General features: G+C 43.3%; 1 protein-coding gene across 1 annotated transcript in view; it reads left to right on the plus strand.

The window, feature by feature from the left end:
* The window catches only part of arid5b (AT-rich interaction domain 5B), a 110,487-nt gene extending 102,099 nt beyond the window's left edge, over positions 1–8,388 (plus strand). Inside the window, exons 9-10 of the mRNA XM_087802531.1 lie at positions 220–409; positions 6,026–8,388. Of these exons, the coding sequence (XP_087658657.1) occupies positions 220–409; positions 6,026–7,783 (1,948 nt within the window). The 3' untranslated portion in view covers positions 7,784–8,388. The remainder of the gene's footprint in view (positions 1–219; positions 410–6,025) is intronic.
* The last annotated feature ends 8,651 nt before the right edge of the window (positions 8,389–17,039 follow it).

The following is a 17,039-nucleotide window of genomic DNA, read 5'->3' on the forward strand; positions in this document are numbered from 1 at the left end:
TTCTCTATTTTCTTTAAGGAGGGAGAGAGAGAGAGAGAGAGAAAGAGACGGGGGAGGGAGGAAGGAGGGATAGATGGATGATGGAAGGAAGGAAAGAAGGAAGGAAGGAAGGAAGGAGCTGAAAAGATAAACGTCACGTGATGGTTCCTCGGCTTCATTGTTTGACTGTATTTCCTCAGACATCGAGCAGATTCGCACCAACAACTGTTTCCTCCTCAGACTCCTCCTCCCGTACGAGCGACACCTGAAAGGTGAGACGGACAAACCTCTGCCGCTCATGAAGCCTCGGAAAGACGTGTGTCTGGAGAAGATGTCGGGCCTGAAGGTGAAGAGCGTCATGAACAAGAAGCTGAAGAACGCTGGTGGTCCCGGAGTGGAGGAGAAGCAGGTGGAGGCGGAGCCATCTCAGGTGAGTCGCTGTCATGAGATTCTACTTCTGATCGGTTTGACGCAGGATCACGCCTGAGTTATCATCATAATCTCAGGTTCTACGAATCGTTGCTCCGCCCTCCAACCGCTACGCTATTGGTTTATCCTCGAGGCCCCGCCTCGTTTCTGAGAAAACTTAATGAACTCGCCACCCAAGTGGCCACACTTCCTCCAACTGAGAACTCAGCGAGAAAGGTGGCTGCTGGGCGACGAGGTTAGAGGGCTTCGCACCAATTCGTAGAACCTGAGATTATGATGATAACTCAGGGATTCTATTTCATTTGGTGCTCCACCCTCTAACCACTTCGCTATTGGTTTAAACCCAAGGCGAAGCCCGACGGGATCAATGTACCCCCAGTTAGACGCCGCTCCTGACGGCAGCATCACTAGGGCCCCGCCAGCCCAGGATCAACATCCATTGGGGCCGCAGGCCTCGGAGGAATGGAAACGCTCAAAAACAGTATGAGGTCGGATGATGATCCTGTCGCCATGTTGAGGAGATAGGCTCTCGCGAAGGCTGAGGTGGACGCCCAAGAGGCTCCCAAGACAACACCCCGCGAATTGCCACTGAAGCTGCCACACAACGGGTGAAATGTGCCCCTAATTCGCTAGGAGCAGATCCACCCGCTGCCTGGTAGTCCTGGGTAATGGCCGATCTCACCCAATGAGAGACCTCTGAGGGAAGACCGGCTCACCAGGCCAACATCTACTGTTGCAAAAGAATAAGGCATCAGAGCGGCCGAATAAGGCCAGGCGCCGCAAAACAAAACCCGCACAGGACAACAGGTGAAGACGATCTTGATCAAGGTCCAAGTGGGGCGGCGGTTAGAAGGCCTGCAGCGTGAGAGTTGTTGCCAGGAAGGAGGCGTTGAGAACCTTCGGACGACGGAACGCTGGGATCGGACGCAAAGGGACTCAAAGGAAGACACTCAGGGCCAATGGGGAGAGCACAAGCTCACTCGTTCTCTTCGTGGATGTCAGGACCAGAAGGAGTTCTAGAAAAGCGCTATACAAATAAAAATTACTTACTTACTTACTTACTTAAAAGACAAAATGTCACTCATTTTCAGCAAGCCCAGCCGGTTGTGAGCTGCTGCCATGAGCCCCAGCGGGGGACACACAGCGTCTGCTGACGTCACATGACGGCAAGCTTCCAGCAACTGTGTTGTCAACTGGACTAAGTGCAAGAGCCACACTTTGAGAGGCAGACCCAGTACCAGGGGTTCCGTCAGAGTCCCCCCTGCCCGGGGAGTACAGCGCCACCACTATTGATCTCAGACTCCCCCGCTTTGCTCCCCGAACCAAGGGGAGGAGTCGCCGTGGAGGAGGAGAGGCAAACAGTAGCCGGCCAGCCAACTTAAGTGGGCAATGCGTAGTGGGGGGCAATCAGAGGCCCTGAGGTAGAAACGAAGAAGACATTTGAAGTTCTTCTTTTTGGCGTAGAGGTCCGCCACCGTTTGACCGGACCAAGACCATATCTTGGCAGCCACGACTCGGACAGACCCCATTCGTCCTGGACAGCCCCCCTTGACAGTCTGTCTGCTACTACATTCAGCACACCCGGCACATGCTGAGCTCTGAGAGAGAGCAGGTGACGGTCTGTCTAAAGCCAAATCTTCTTTTCCACACTCAGAAGGGCTGGGGATCTGACTCCACCTTAGCGATTCATGTACGCCACCGGTGGAGCTGTCTGATAGCACTAGGGCGTTGGACTGTGGCAGTTGGGGAGAGAGGTGAAGCAGGACGTTGTGAATTGCTTTCAACACTAGCCAGTTAATGTGTCTGTACACCTGTCTGTCCCAGACACTGCTGGCATGGGTCTGACCCGAGGTGACTCCCCAACCTGTCAGAGATGCGTCTGTGAACACCTAAGTGTAATGAAGGACGCAACCTAATGGAACTCTCCTTCTGAGGTTGGTTAGAGAGTTCCAAAAAACTTGATGTCCTGCAAAACCAAAGCGGGAATGCTCACATTTCGACCTCGGTCCCGCTTAGGGTCTAGCTTGAGACGACCAAACCATCTCTGGAGATCCCTCATATGCAGCAAGCCCAGCCGAACTGCCATGTGAGCTGCTGCCACGGGCCCCAGGAGGGATATAACAGCGCCTGCTGCCGTCCTTCTTCCTTCACCATGAACCCCAGGTTGGCAATATGGCTCAACATCTGCCCCTGACCTGGCAAGGATCAACCAGTCGCCAAATAGGTCAAGATCCTCACCCCAGTTGCTCTCATTGGTTCCAGTGCTGCCTCAACACACTTGGTGAAGGTCCTATGTGCCAGAGAGTAGCCAAACGGGAGTCGAGTGTATTGACACACGAGATCCTCAAGGGCAAAACGCAAGTACTTATGATGTCTCTCGACTATCAGAACGTGAAAGTACGCGTCGGTCCGGTCGATAGATGTCATCCAATATCCTGGACTTACACCTGTCAGCAGTGATTTTACCGTCAACATACGAAACGGGCGGGTGGCTATAAACCTATTCAAATAGCTGAACCCGCTCATCAGCTCTGCTGAGAAATAACTTGTTTCTAAGACAGGATAACTTCTCCTGTTCCGCCACGCGTGTCCAGAGAATCCCTGAAAACGCGGGGTTGACGGTCAAACTGGAGCGCATAGCCCCGCCTGATTTCTTCCCTCTGCAATCTGGAATGAAGTCAAAACCAGGCGACTCCAAGCCGAATAATGTTCCGTCAGAACAGCAGCCCTGACGAACCTTGGGTTGTCCTCCGGCTCCCCCCTGCCACTGTCACAGGGCGGGCCGTTGACGAAATGGCATCACACGAGTCGCATCTCCATCTCCTGAACCAACAGCGCATGTACTCGAGCTGGATTCACTAGAACCCCCACTCTACAAAAAAACCCGGCTCTGCAGGAGAAACGCGCGTAGAAACCTCAGATGTGTCGTGCATGTACCCTCTTACCCATGGAAGTCTCCCCAGCTCCCCAAGCACCCCTTAGTGTCACCGGAGATGACGAAACCCGATATGTGGAGGACTGTGCTGGAGAATTTACCCAGAGCTGATGTGAGTTCAGAACAGCGCGCGCGTCGGCACCGCGTCCAGTAAATTCTCAAGCTTTGCTGGCGGTCCTGACCTGCTCGCTCGGGAGATCCAACCGCCACGCACCTCTCCAACTGCCTGATCTGCAGGGGCGGTAGCTCCTCGCCCTCATCTGGTCTCGGAACGGCGAGAAAACCCTGCACGTAAAGATTCCATGGTGCGTCCGTTCTATGGCTTTTCTCTGCCGCTTAAAGTGACACCATCCATGGCGCCGGGATTTCTTGACAACGCTGTGAGGGAAGGAACAACCTCTGCTCAACATAGACATGTCCGCTCTACTTTCTTTTACCTCATCAGCTGTCAAACCCTGTCAGACCAGCGCATGTCAACACGGAGGTGAAGTAAACAGAGCTGATTAAGCCGGTCTCGTGGACATCTGCTTATAGTTGAACCGGCTAGCTGGAGATCCTGATCTCGAAAATAGGTCTCAAACATGTCACCCACCACATGTCCCGTCATCAGGGGCGGCAGCGCGACCCTGCAGGATCCCAGGATGGATTGAAACCCATGGCTCCGGGGCGCACCGTTCCATGGCACTCCTGCCCAGAAACACCGGGACACCGGCTGCTCTCGAAACTCTTGTAGGGGAGAAAAAAAAGCCACCGGGCAACGTCAGCATAATGAGTTTCCATATTCTTACCTGGTCAGATGACGAAACCCACCGGGTTTGTCACACGGAAGTGAGTAAACACAGCTCATTGAGCTGGTCTCGTGGACATCTGTATCTTAAAGGGCAATAAAAGACAGTGATCAGGGTCTGTCCCTCATCTGTGTGGACAGACCCGACTATGAAAGAACTAAGTTTAAGACTTTAAGTTATGTGGTGAGAGTAAAAACCTCGCCGGCTCTGAGGGCGGAACATCATAGCTTAGCATTAGCAGCAAAGACTTCAAAACATGCGAGTAACTTCCTGTCACAGGCTTGAAGCTGCGAGCTCTGCCAGTTACACTCTCTCATAATCAACCACAGAAGAATCATCCGTTTCATGTCCTCTATTGCCATAAAGTGTATTTTATAGAAGGAGGAGACGTCTGTGTCCAAGAGGTCCGGCTCCTCATGGGAAAACTCCCACACCAGACCTCTGGGGATATTCGTGAAATCTCGGGAAAAATATAGACAAACTTACCAAAGATGTCTATGTTTCAGCCGAGCAGATCCCGGAACCTCCTCCAGGAGAGCAAATGCACGTGTCATCCTGAGGAGGGCAGCCTCTGTGGTTCTCCTCTACCTCATCTGCAGTACACTGTAGAAGTGAACCCGTCGAGTGCTCTGCAGGAGGGCCATGTTGTCTGCAAGAGATACTTACGTGGATCACTCTCGCATACCTCATGGCCGATCTCATGCAGCGAGCCAGTCGTCCTCCTCGTCGCGGTCTGTTAATGATCGAGGTACGACTCAGCTCGATTCATCAGGGCCAAACAACCTTGTCGAGTGCACAAGACTGCCTTGTTGTTTTCGAGGCAGACTCTTATTAAACAACATTGCGTTAACCTGTCTTGATCATAATCATGATCTCTGAGGCGTCGTGGGTCAACAAGCCTCGAACGCCTTCCGTCGCTGTCAAGAGCCGTGGGAAGCGCTGGGCAGGCCACACAATCATCAGCGTGTGATTGGTCGAGACAAACGAAGCATGTGTGTCTCTTCAGGGAGTCTAAGAGCTTCATGACACATTTGTTCACTTCTATCTTCATTCGCCATCATTACATTCCACTGTCAGGAGCTTCTGCTGAGTTGTTAAGGAGGAAGTGCTGCGAGTGTTTCCCGCCTTTATAGGAAGTGACTGAACCAGCTGAGTGGAGAGTTCATTAAGCTTTCTCAGAGACGAGGCGGGGCCTCGAGGATAAACTAAGAGCGAAGCGGTTAGAGGGCGGAGAACCAAATGACATAGAACTGAGAAACTTTAAAACATCGCAGTTACACTGTTCTACCAAGAGAGGGCGCCACAAACAAACAATTTTACACTCTTGGTTTCCAAAGCAGAACTTTGTTAAAACGACGCTTGTTCTCACAGATGGAAACAAAGGACTTCAGGTGTCGAACTAAAGTAAAAGATGTTTGATCGTGTGCAACATGACGTTAATGATATAATGAAAATATAATGAAAATATAATTAAATATAATCACTGTAACACAGACGTCACTTTGTCTAAACAAGTCACATGACTTGACTAATGTGTTGTGTTGGTGTAAATGATTTAGTTTTATAATAATATCTACAAATAACTCCCCAGTTACTGCTCTAACCCTGGTTCTAAGAAGTCTACAGGCTGTAGGTCTGAAATGGTCTGTATTATTTCAAGTTGGGTGAACTGTTGCTCTAAACAAGGTGAAAAAGATGCTTTTTTTAATTTCAAGCGTCCAGAGCTTGGCAACATTCACTTGTAGTTCTCTCACTGAGCACAAGGGGAGACATATTGTCATGAAGCCAACAGGCTTAGAATAACTGGATAACTTTGACTGTAACGTCCCACAAGCTCATTGTCTATGTCTATTGGAGAATGATGTGATCACCTGTCTTTAATCTCTGCTTCCAGACTTCAATGGAAGAGAATCCAGACTCGGCCGTCAAGAGGGAGTCGTACCTGAGAGACGAGCCGATCGTTATCGAGGAGGAGGAGCTACATCTGACCCTGAAGAAGGAGGAGTCGTCCTCGCTAGGCTCAAAAGATCTGGACTGCAGGTCTTCACTGACCCGCCTGCCCCTCCACGCCAGACCCGGCCTTCAGCCCGAGTGGCGGCAGATCAGCGAAGTCCTTCATGCTAAACTCACCTCTGACCCACAAACTGAAGGTCATTTCCTTCCCAAGAATCTGTACCTGCCACATCACTGGGATCTGAAAAAATCTGGTTCTCGGCATGAGTCCACTTCCCGGGTCAAAGACCTGGACAGTCACGGGGGACGAGTGGGGAAGGTATTGCCTATTTGCAAAGAGGCAGAGAGACAGCCGGTGGACCTGAGCTCTGACTCTTCACTAGAGACCGACGAATATCTAAAGAAAGACTGTGGGGCTCAGATGGCATATAAGTCCAGTCAGGGTGTCATGTCTCCTCTGGCCAAGAAGAAGCTTCTGTCCCAGGTCTGCGAGTCCAGAAACTTTTCTTACGCTCCCTCTCAGAGGGAGGACAAGAGAAAGGTGGAGGAGGAGATTTTGGCAGCGAGGCTAGACAATATCCCAGAAGTGGCTCCGATATTCCGGCCGTCAGTCATCCAACACGCCCAGAGCAGCAGACATGGCGCTGGTGTATCGGAGAATTGCAGGACTGGCCTTCAAAGCCAGGCAGCACCTCCATGGCAGCCTTACCTCCCAAGAGTCCTGTCCCAGGAAGAGGCGGTGGGTGACAAACTGCTCCAGAATCAGTCGGCTCAGGGCGGTGCATTCGACTGCTACTCGTCTCCACACCTGCACAGCCTCTACCGTCAGACGTGCCTGAGCCAGGAGAGGAAAGTGCACCAAGAGCACTACAGCAGGGACGGAGAGGGTAGCAAGTTCATGTGTGCTGGTCTGGAACAGGAGGGTTTAGCCTTCAGAACCAACTACTCAGACAAGACCCACGAAATCCTGGAGGATGAGAATGAACCCAGAGACTTTACCATCTCTAAACCTTCAAGAGGCTCGTCCTTCTCCAAACCAGGCAATCTGCCGTACTCTATCTTGACCCAGGGTCCGGACTCCCATCCGAAAGCCTGTCGGGTTTCCCCCATGACCGTCTCGCCCAGAAAGAGCCCAGCAGAACAGTCGTTCCCAAGCCCCAAGTCCTCTTCAGACCCTTCTTTCAATGGCACAATACACCCCAGAAAACGGGTTTTATCTGAAAACGAAGGTGTAGACGTACTCGACAGGAAAGTCCGGGTGGTGACCCCGATCCACCCGGCCTGTGCCATCAGACGAAGCGACCCGGAAGAACTGAAGCTCGCTGAGCCGGGCCATGCAGTCCACATCAACAACCACCTTCCCGATGGGCCCTCCTACCCTTCCCCACATACCACCGCACACCTCTATGCTGGCCTGTACCCAGGGCTGGTCACAGTGGCGGGTCAGGACGGACTCCAGCACCATCCAGGCCTTCAGTACTTGAAGAGCCAGTCAGCGGTGTCACCCCTTATGCCCCCCCTCGCCTTCCACTCCATGATGCTGCACCGGCAGCTGCTGGCTTCCAACCCCGGAACGCACCACTTCTACAGACATCCAGGGGGCGCCGCCTTGTACGGAGACCTGCTCCACCACCTGTACCCCCTCTCCACCCTCCCCCCCTCACAGCTATCCTCGGTGCACCCTAGTACCAGACTGTGATGGTCCTTATTTCATCCTCAGCCACAAACACTGACTCAAGTCATCAGACTTTTTTAAACTTATATTCTTTGCACTGTTGTGTATTTTTATCACCACAATATTTGTCGTCTTCTTATTTGCACAGATTCTAATGTGTTCACCGATCGCCTGGAAAAGTCGGCGTGTTCAGAAAAGATTTGTTCACGAAAACACTACGACTCACCTGAACCTTCAAAGTGTTTCTAAGTGTTTCACGATTTCTCGACGAAACAAATGAATCCAAATGTCTTAATGTCTGTTTTTATTCAGTTCACACTCATGCCTCACCTGCACAGGTGCATCCAATCACCGGGCGACTACATTGGTGCTTAAAACAGTTTAACATGACAACACTTGAGAGTCCACTGAGTCAAGTTCTCCCTCATCCACCTCTTCATTTCCTCCCGTTTCCTCCCCTGCTCCTCCTGCTCCTCCTGCTCCTCCTGCTCCTCCTGCTCCTCCTGCTCCTCCTGCTCCCCCATCCACGTCCTACCTCTTGACCAGCCGTTTACATCCATTCGGGGGATTTTATTTTGAAGGGTTGGAACTCAAAACATGTTTCTACACTGAAGTCAAGACATCGTAGAATATTGTGGTTCACTGATCACTGTGATGTCATGATGTTGTGATATGATGATGTCATGATATGATGATGTCATGATATGATGTCATGATATGATGTCATGATATGATGATGTCATGATATGATGTCATGATATGATGTCATGATATGATGTCATGATATGATGATTTCATGATATGATGTCATGATATGATGATTTCATGATATGATGTCATGATATGATGATTTCATGATATGATGTCATGATATGATGATTTCATGATATGATGTCATGATATGATGTCATGATGTCATGATATGATGTCATGATATGATGTCATGATATGATGTCATGATATGATGTCATGATATGATGATTTCATGATATGATGTCATGATATGATGATTTCATGATATGATGTCATGATATGATGATTTCATGATATGATGTCATGATATGATGTCATGATATGATGTCATGAAATGATAATTTCATGATATGATGTCATGAAATGAAATGATAATTTCATGATATGATGATTTCATGATATGATGATTTCATGATATGATGTCATGATATGATGATTTCATGATATGATGTCATGATATGATGATTTCATGATATGATGTCATGATATGATGATTTAATGATATGATGTCATGATATGATGTCATGATGTCATGATATGATGTCATGATATGATGTCATGATATGATTGATTTCATGATATGATGTCATGATATGATGTCATGATATGATTTCATGATATGATGTCATGATATGATGTCATGATATGATTTCATGATATGATGTCATGATATGATGTCATGATATGATGTCATGATATGATGTCATGATATGATTTCATGATATGATGTCATGATATGATGTCATGATATGATGTCATGATATGATGTCATGATATGATTTAATGATATGATGTCATGATATGATGTCATGATATGATGTCATGATATGATGTCATGATATGATGTCATGATATGATGTCATGATATGATGTCATGATATGATTTAATGATATGATGTCATGATATGATGTCATGATATGATGTCATGATATGATGTCATGATATGATGTCATGATATGATGTCATGATATGATGTCATGATATGATGTCATGATATGATTTCATGATATGATGTCATGATATGATGTCATGACACGCTGTAAAGAGTAACGTCTTCTACATATTTCAACGTTTATTGCTTGAATTAAGCAAAGAGTGCAGAAGCTTCAACTCGTAACTATGGCAACAAGCTATGATCACTGTAACAAGAGGATCTTCATCATCATCTTCATCAACATCATCATCATCATCTTCATCAACATCATCATCATCATCATCATCTTCATCAACATCATCATCATCAACATCATCATCTTCATCATCATCTTCATCATCTTCATCAACATCATCATCTTCATCATCATCCTCATCTTCATCATCATCTTCATCATCTTCATCTTCATCATCATCTTCATCATCATCCTCATCTTCATCATCATCTTCATCAACATCATCATCTTCATCATCATCTTCATCAACATCATCATCTTCATCATCTTCATCATCATCTTCATCAACATCATCATCTTCATCAACATCATCTTCATCACCTTCATCATCATCATCTTCATCATCATCTTCATCAACATCATCTTCATCTTCATCATCATCTTCATCATCATCTTCATCATCATCTTCATCATCATCATCATCTTCATCATCTTCATCATCATCATCATCATCATCTTCATCTTCATCAACATCATCTTCATCTTCATCATCATCTTCATCATCATCTTCATCATCATCGTCATCATCATCATCATCATCTTCATCATCATCTTCATCATCATCTTCATCATCATCTTCATCAACATCATCTTCATCTTCATCATCATCTTCATCATCATCTTCATCATCATCTTCATCATCATCATCTTCATCATCATCTTCATCATCATCTTCATCATCATCTTCATCATCATCATCTTCATCATCATCTTCATCATCATCTTCATCATCATCTTCATCAACATCATCTTCATCTTCATCTTCATCATCATCTTCATCATCATCTTCATCATCATCTTCATCATCATCATCTTCATCATCATCATCATCATCATCATCATCTTCATCATCATCTTCATCATCATCATCATCATCATCATCATCCTGTTGCTAGTCTGACAAGTTTCCAGTTCATAGGTAAGTTAGTAGATCAACCAAGTTCAGCCCAGGATGAGTTCAAGTGTCTCCACCTGATCCACTCGTGGCTCAACACTGGAACCTTCGCTAACTTTGTGGCACCAACAGCGTAAACGAGTGAGAAGATCCAGGTTCTGATGGAAAGTTTCTCCGACACGACTGTAGCCGTGACACATATTCATGACTCGAACAGACTTTCAATCTCAAAGTACAATGTTGTGCCTTCATGAGCTGCAGGTCGATGTTGTGTAGAAACATGTCGATGTTGTGTAGAAACATGTCGATGTTGTGTAGAAACATGTCGATGTTGTGTAGAAACATGTGTTGCTGACTCGTGCTTGAGCGACAGGCAGTTATTTTAGTTCAACCTCACAGTCGTCAGCGAGGAAACACCTGCTCCGACTGTAACAACCACTAGAATCACATCCAGGATTGAAAGATTCAAACTCAGCTGGTGATTCGAAAGACAATAATAATGAAAGTGTTTGTGTGTAAAGTTCCAAGATCTGAAGATTCCAGACAAAAGTCGACTCCTGTGCAGAACCTTGGTTCCACGTTCCTCGTGTACATACGACTGTAGATCTCGCTGTCATATCATTGTTATAATCTGTAAATAGTATAAAACAGTATAAAAGTCACTCAATCTGACTGTGACATGAAACACTAAGAATGATGTTTTTGATACAGTCGCCATCTGTTTACCGCTCACTCAAAATAAAATGTTTTTTTACGATATGACCTCCTGTATATTTAATTAAAATATTTTACTATCTTTGCTCCTCACGCGTCTTCTTTGTAGGCTTCACTCACGAGCTCTAGCTCAAGACGAGCTGAAGGCTGATCTTCTGAGTCGAGGATCTCACCAGAGACTCCGGTGACACACTTTCAAATGTCCTCAGACATGGAGGTGCTGCTCTGAGACCTTCAAACACCAAACACTTTGTTCTCGTCACACTCTGTCCCTCACGATGCATGAGAAGGTTTGAGGCGTCGCTCAGACTCTGTCCTGGACCAGCTCTGACACCAGGGGATCGAGGCCCATATTGGACCTCAGCTCTATCAACAAGTCCCGCCTTCATAGCTGCAGTCAGGAGGCATCAGAAGTTTCTGCTCCATCGACCCAGAAGTCGAGTGTTTCATAAACTCTGTCCAGGACCGTCAGGAGGTGTGTGGAGGCACCGATCTTCACCCATCTGGTCGACTGGTAGATCCGGGTCAGAAGCAGACATGAGTGTTCAGGCCTAGAACCATATTTCCTCTCTGGTGCTGTGTCTCAAATCGCATACTTGTGTACTCAAGGTTAGTATTTTTAGTGCGTAAGTGCGTCTCAATTCTTAGTATGTAAAGTTAGTGCTCCATACTCACTAGATTGTTACTAAAACACACAAAACTGAGTATGAATCGATGACACTTTCTACACTAAACGGCTCCATCCTAGTAACGTTTTAAACTGAAGTTACGTCATATATATATATATATATATCAGTGGTTTTTAACCTGAGTCAGTCTCAGGGGTTCAGAGGCTCCGCCGCTGAGGTCCGGACTCACAGAATTATGGTATAAATTCATGACACACTTGAGCATCACTGGCTGCAGACGATCCTGTTTCACTGTTTGTTCAACCAGTGCTGCAGTGAAGTTAGTGCGACTGTCGTGTAGTACTAGTGTTAATACTTGAATCCATATGTTGGGAAAAATAATAAAGTGGACGAATATGTACAATGGATTCACATGTATACTGATGAGTGAGTACTACCTCATGATTTTCAAAGTTGAGCAACTCTAGTCTCGCACCAGCAAAACTGAAGGAACACTTCTTGAAGCTGCAAGAAGACGAGGAATCATATTTTATTTTTCACTAAAGAGGGGTTCGGTGAATGTATATGAAACTGGTGGTTCGGTTCCTCCAACAAGATTAACAACCACTGATATATATGTATATTCATAAAAGTACATGTGTATTTTCAGCAGCAGTACGAGGATAAACACGTCTTCGCTGCTGATACAAACTTAAATATCTCGTGAATATTTCGATTCTCATATTTTTTATTTATTTCTTACGTACTATCTGTGGAGGATTAGTTACTAGTTAGTACGTACACTATCCTGATGATACTAACTTCTAGTATACTAAGAGAAGTATGTTTGAGACATACTATCTGTGGAGGATTAGTTACTAGTTAGTACGTACACTATCCTGATGATACTAACTTCTAGTATACTAAGAGAAGTATGTTTGAGACATACTATCTGTGGAGGATTAGTTACTAGTTAGTACGTACACTATCCTGATGATACTAACTTCTAGTATACTAAGAGAAGTATGTTTGAGACATACTATCTGTGGAGGATTAGTTACTAGTTAGTACGTACACTATCCTGATGATACTAACTTCTAGTATACTAAGAGAAGTATGTTTGAGATATACTATCTGTGGAGGATTAGTTACTAGTTATTACGTACACTATCCTGATGACACTAACTTCTAGTATACTAAGAGAAGCATGTTTGAGACATACTATCTGTGGAGGATTAGTTACTAGTTAGTACGTACACTATCCTGATGATACTAACTTCTAGTATACTAAGAGAAGTATGTGATTTGAGACATACTATCTGTGGAGGATTATTTACTAGTTAGTACGTACACTATCCTGATGATACTAACTTCTAGTATACTAACAGAAGTATGTTTGAGACATACTATCTGTGGAGGATTAGTTACTAGTTAGTATGTACACTATCCTGATGATACTAACTTCTAGTATACTAAGAGAAGTATGTGATTTGAGACATACTATCTGTGGAGGATTAGTTACTAGTTAGTACGTACACTATCCTGATGATACTAACTTCTAGTATACTAAGAGAAGTATGTTTGAGACATACTATCTGTGGAGGATTAGTTACTAGTTAGTATGTACACTATCCTGATGATACTAACTTCTAGTATACTAAGAGAAGTATGTGATTTGAGACATACTATCTGTGGAGGATTAGTTACTAGTTAGTACGTACACTATCCTGATGACACTAACTTCTAGTATACTAAGAGAAGTATGTTTGAGACATACTATCTGTGGAGGATTATTTACTAGTTAGTACGTACACTATCCTGATGATACTAACTTCTAGTATACTAAGAGAAGTATGTTTGAGACATACTATCTATAGAGGAGTAGTTACTAGTTAGTATGTACACTATCCTGATGATACTAACTTCTAGTATACTAAGAGAAGTATGTTTGAGACATACTATCTGTGGAGGATTAGTTACTAGTTAGTACGTACACTATCCTGATGATAATAACTTCTAGTATACTAAGAGAAGTATGTTTGAGACATACTATCTGTGGAGGATTAGTTACTAGTTAGTACATACACTATCCTGATGACACTAACTTCTAGTATACTAAGAGAAGTATGTTTGAGACATACTATCTGTGGAGGATTAGTTACTAGTTAGTACGTACACTATCCTGATGATACTAACTTCTAGTATACTAAGAGAAGTATGTTTGAGACATACTATCTGTGGAGGATTAGTTACTAGTTAGTACGTACACTATCCTGATGATACTAACTTCTAGTATACTAAGAGAAGTATGTTTGAGACATACTATCTGTGGAGGATTAGTTACTAGTTAGTATGTACACTATCCTGATGATACTAACTTCTAGTATACTAAGAGAAGTATGTGATTTGAGACATACTATCTGTGGAGGATTAGTTACTAGTTAGTATGTACACTATCCTGATGACACTAACTTCTAGTATACTAAGAGAAGCATGTTTGAGACATACTATCTGTGGAGGATTAGTTACTAGTTAGTACGTACACTATCCTGATGATACTAACTTCTAGTATACTAAGAGAAGTATGTGATTTGAGACATACTATCTGTGGAGGATTATTTACTAGTTAGTACGTACACTATCCTGATGATACTAACTTCTAGTATACTAACAGAAGTATGTTTGAGACATACTATCTGTGGAGGATTAGTTACTAGTTAGTATGTACACTATCCTGATGATACTAACTTCTAGTATACTAAGAGAAGTATGTGATTTGAGACATACTATCTGTGGAGGATTAGTTACTAGTTAGTACGTACACTATCCTGATGATACTAACTTCTAGTATACTAAGAGAAGTATGTTTGAGACATACTATCTGTGGAGGATTAGTTACTAGTTAGTATGTACACTATCCTGATGATACTAACTTCTAGTATACTAAGAGAAGTATGTGATTTGAGACATACTATCTGTGGAGGATTAGTTACTAGTTAGTACGTACACTATCCTGATGACACTAACTTCTAGTATACTAAGAGAAGTATGTTTGAGACATACTATCTGTGGAGGATTATTTACTAGTTAGTACGTACACTATCCTGATGATACTAACTTCTAGTATACTAAGAGAAGTATGTTTGAGACATACTATCTATAGAGGAGTAGTTACTAGTTAGTATGTACACTATCCTGATGATACTAACTTCTAGTATACTAAGAGAAGTATGTTTGAGACATACTATCTGTGGAGGATTAGTTACTAGTTAGTACGTACACTATCCTGATGATAATAACTTCTAGTATACTAAGAGAAGTATGTTTGAGACATACTATCTGTGGAGGATTAGTTACTAGTTAGTACGTACACTATCCTGATGACACTAACTTCTAGTATACTAAGAGAAGTATGTTTGAGACATACTATCTGTGGAGGATTAGTTACTAGTTAGTACGTACACTATCCTGATGATACTAACTTCTAGTATACTAAGAGAAGTATGTTTGAGACATACTATCTGTGGAGGATTAGTTACTAGTTAGTACGTACACTATCCTGATGATACTAACTTCTAGTATACTAAGAGAAGTATGTTTGAGACATACTATCTGTGGAGGATTAGTTACTAGTTAGTACGTACACTATCCTGATGATACTAACTTCTAGTATACTAAGAGAAGTATCTTTGAGACATACTATCTGTGGAGGATTAGTTACTAGTTAGTAAGTACACTATCCTGATGATACTAACTTCTAGTAAACTAAGAGAAGTATGTTTGAGATATACTATCTGTGGAGGATTAGTTACTAGTTATTACGTACACTATCCTGATGACACTAACTTCTAGTATACTAAGAGAAGCATGTTTGAGACATACTATCTGTGGAGGATTAGTTACTAGTTAGTACGTACACTATCCTGATGATACTAACTTCTAGTATACTAAGAGAAGTATGTGAGTTGAGACATACTATCTGTGGAGGATTATTTACTAGTTAGTACGTACACTATCCTGATGATACTAACTTCTAGTATACTAACAGAAGTATGTTTGAGACATACTATCTGTGGAGGATTAGTTACTAGTTAGTATGTACACTATCCTGATGATACTAACTTCTAGTATACTAAGAGAAGTATGTGATTTGAGACATACTATCTGTGGAGGATTAGTTACTAGTTAGTACGTACACTATCCTGATGATACTAACTTCTAGTATACTAAGAGAAGTATGTTTGAGACATACTATCTGTGGAGGATTAGTTACTAGTTAGTATGTACACTATCCTGATGATACTAACTTCTAGTATACTAAGAGAAGTATGTGATTTGAGACATACTATCTGTGGAGGATTAGTTACTAGTTAGTACGTACACTATCCTGATGACACTAACTTCTAGTATACTAAGAGAAGTATGTTTGAGACATACTATCTGTGGAGGATTATTTACTAGTTAGTACGTACACTATCCTGATGATACTAACTTCTAGTATACTAAGAGAAGTATGTTTGAGACATACTATCTGTAGAGGAGTAGTAACTAGTTAGTATGTACACTATCCTGATGATACTAACTTCTAGTATACTAAGAGAAGTATGTTTGAGACATACTATCTGTGGAGGATTAGTTACTAGTTAGTACGTACACTATCCTGATGATACTAACTTCTAGTATACTAAGAGAAGTATGTTTGAGACATACTATCTGTGGAGGATTAGTTACTAGTTAGTACGTACACTATCCTGATGATACTAACTTCTAGTATACTAAGAGAAGTATGTTTGAGACAAACTATCTGTGGAGGATTAGTTACTAGTTAGTACGTACACTATCCTGATGATACTAACTTCTAGTATACTAAGAGAAGTATGTTTGAGACATACTATCTGTGGAGGATTAGTTACTAGTTAGTACGTACACTATCCTGATGATACTAACTTCTAGTATACTAAGAGAAGTATGTTTGAGACATACTATCTGTGGAGGATTAGTTACTAGTTAGTATGTACACTATCCTGATGATACTAACTTCTAGTATACTAAGAGAAGTATGTTTGATACATACTATCTGTGGAGGTTTAGTTACTAGTTAGTACGTACACTATCCTAATGATACTAACTTCTAGTATAC

The sequence above is a fragment of the Callionymus lyra genome, chromosome 11 (genome assembly GCF_982586985.1).
Source record: "Callionymus lyra chromosome 11, fCalLyr1.hap1.1, whole genome shotgun sequence".
Taxonomy (NCBI): Eukaryota; Metazoa; Chordata; class Actinopteri; order Syngnathiformes; family Callionymidae; genus Callionymus; species Callionymus lyra.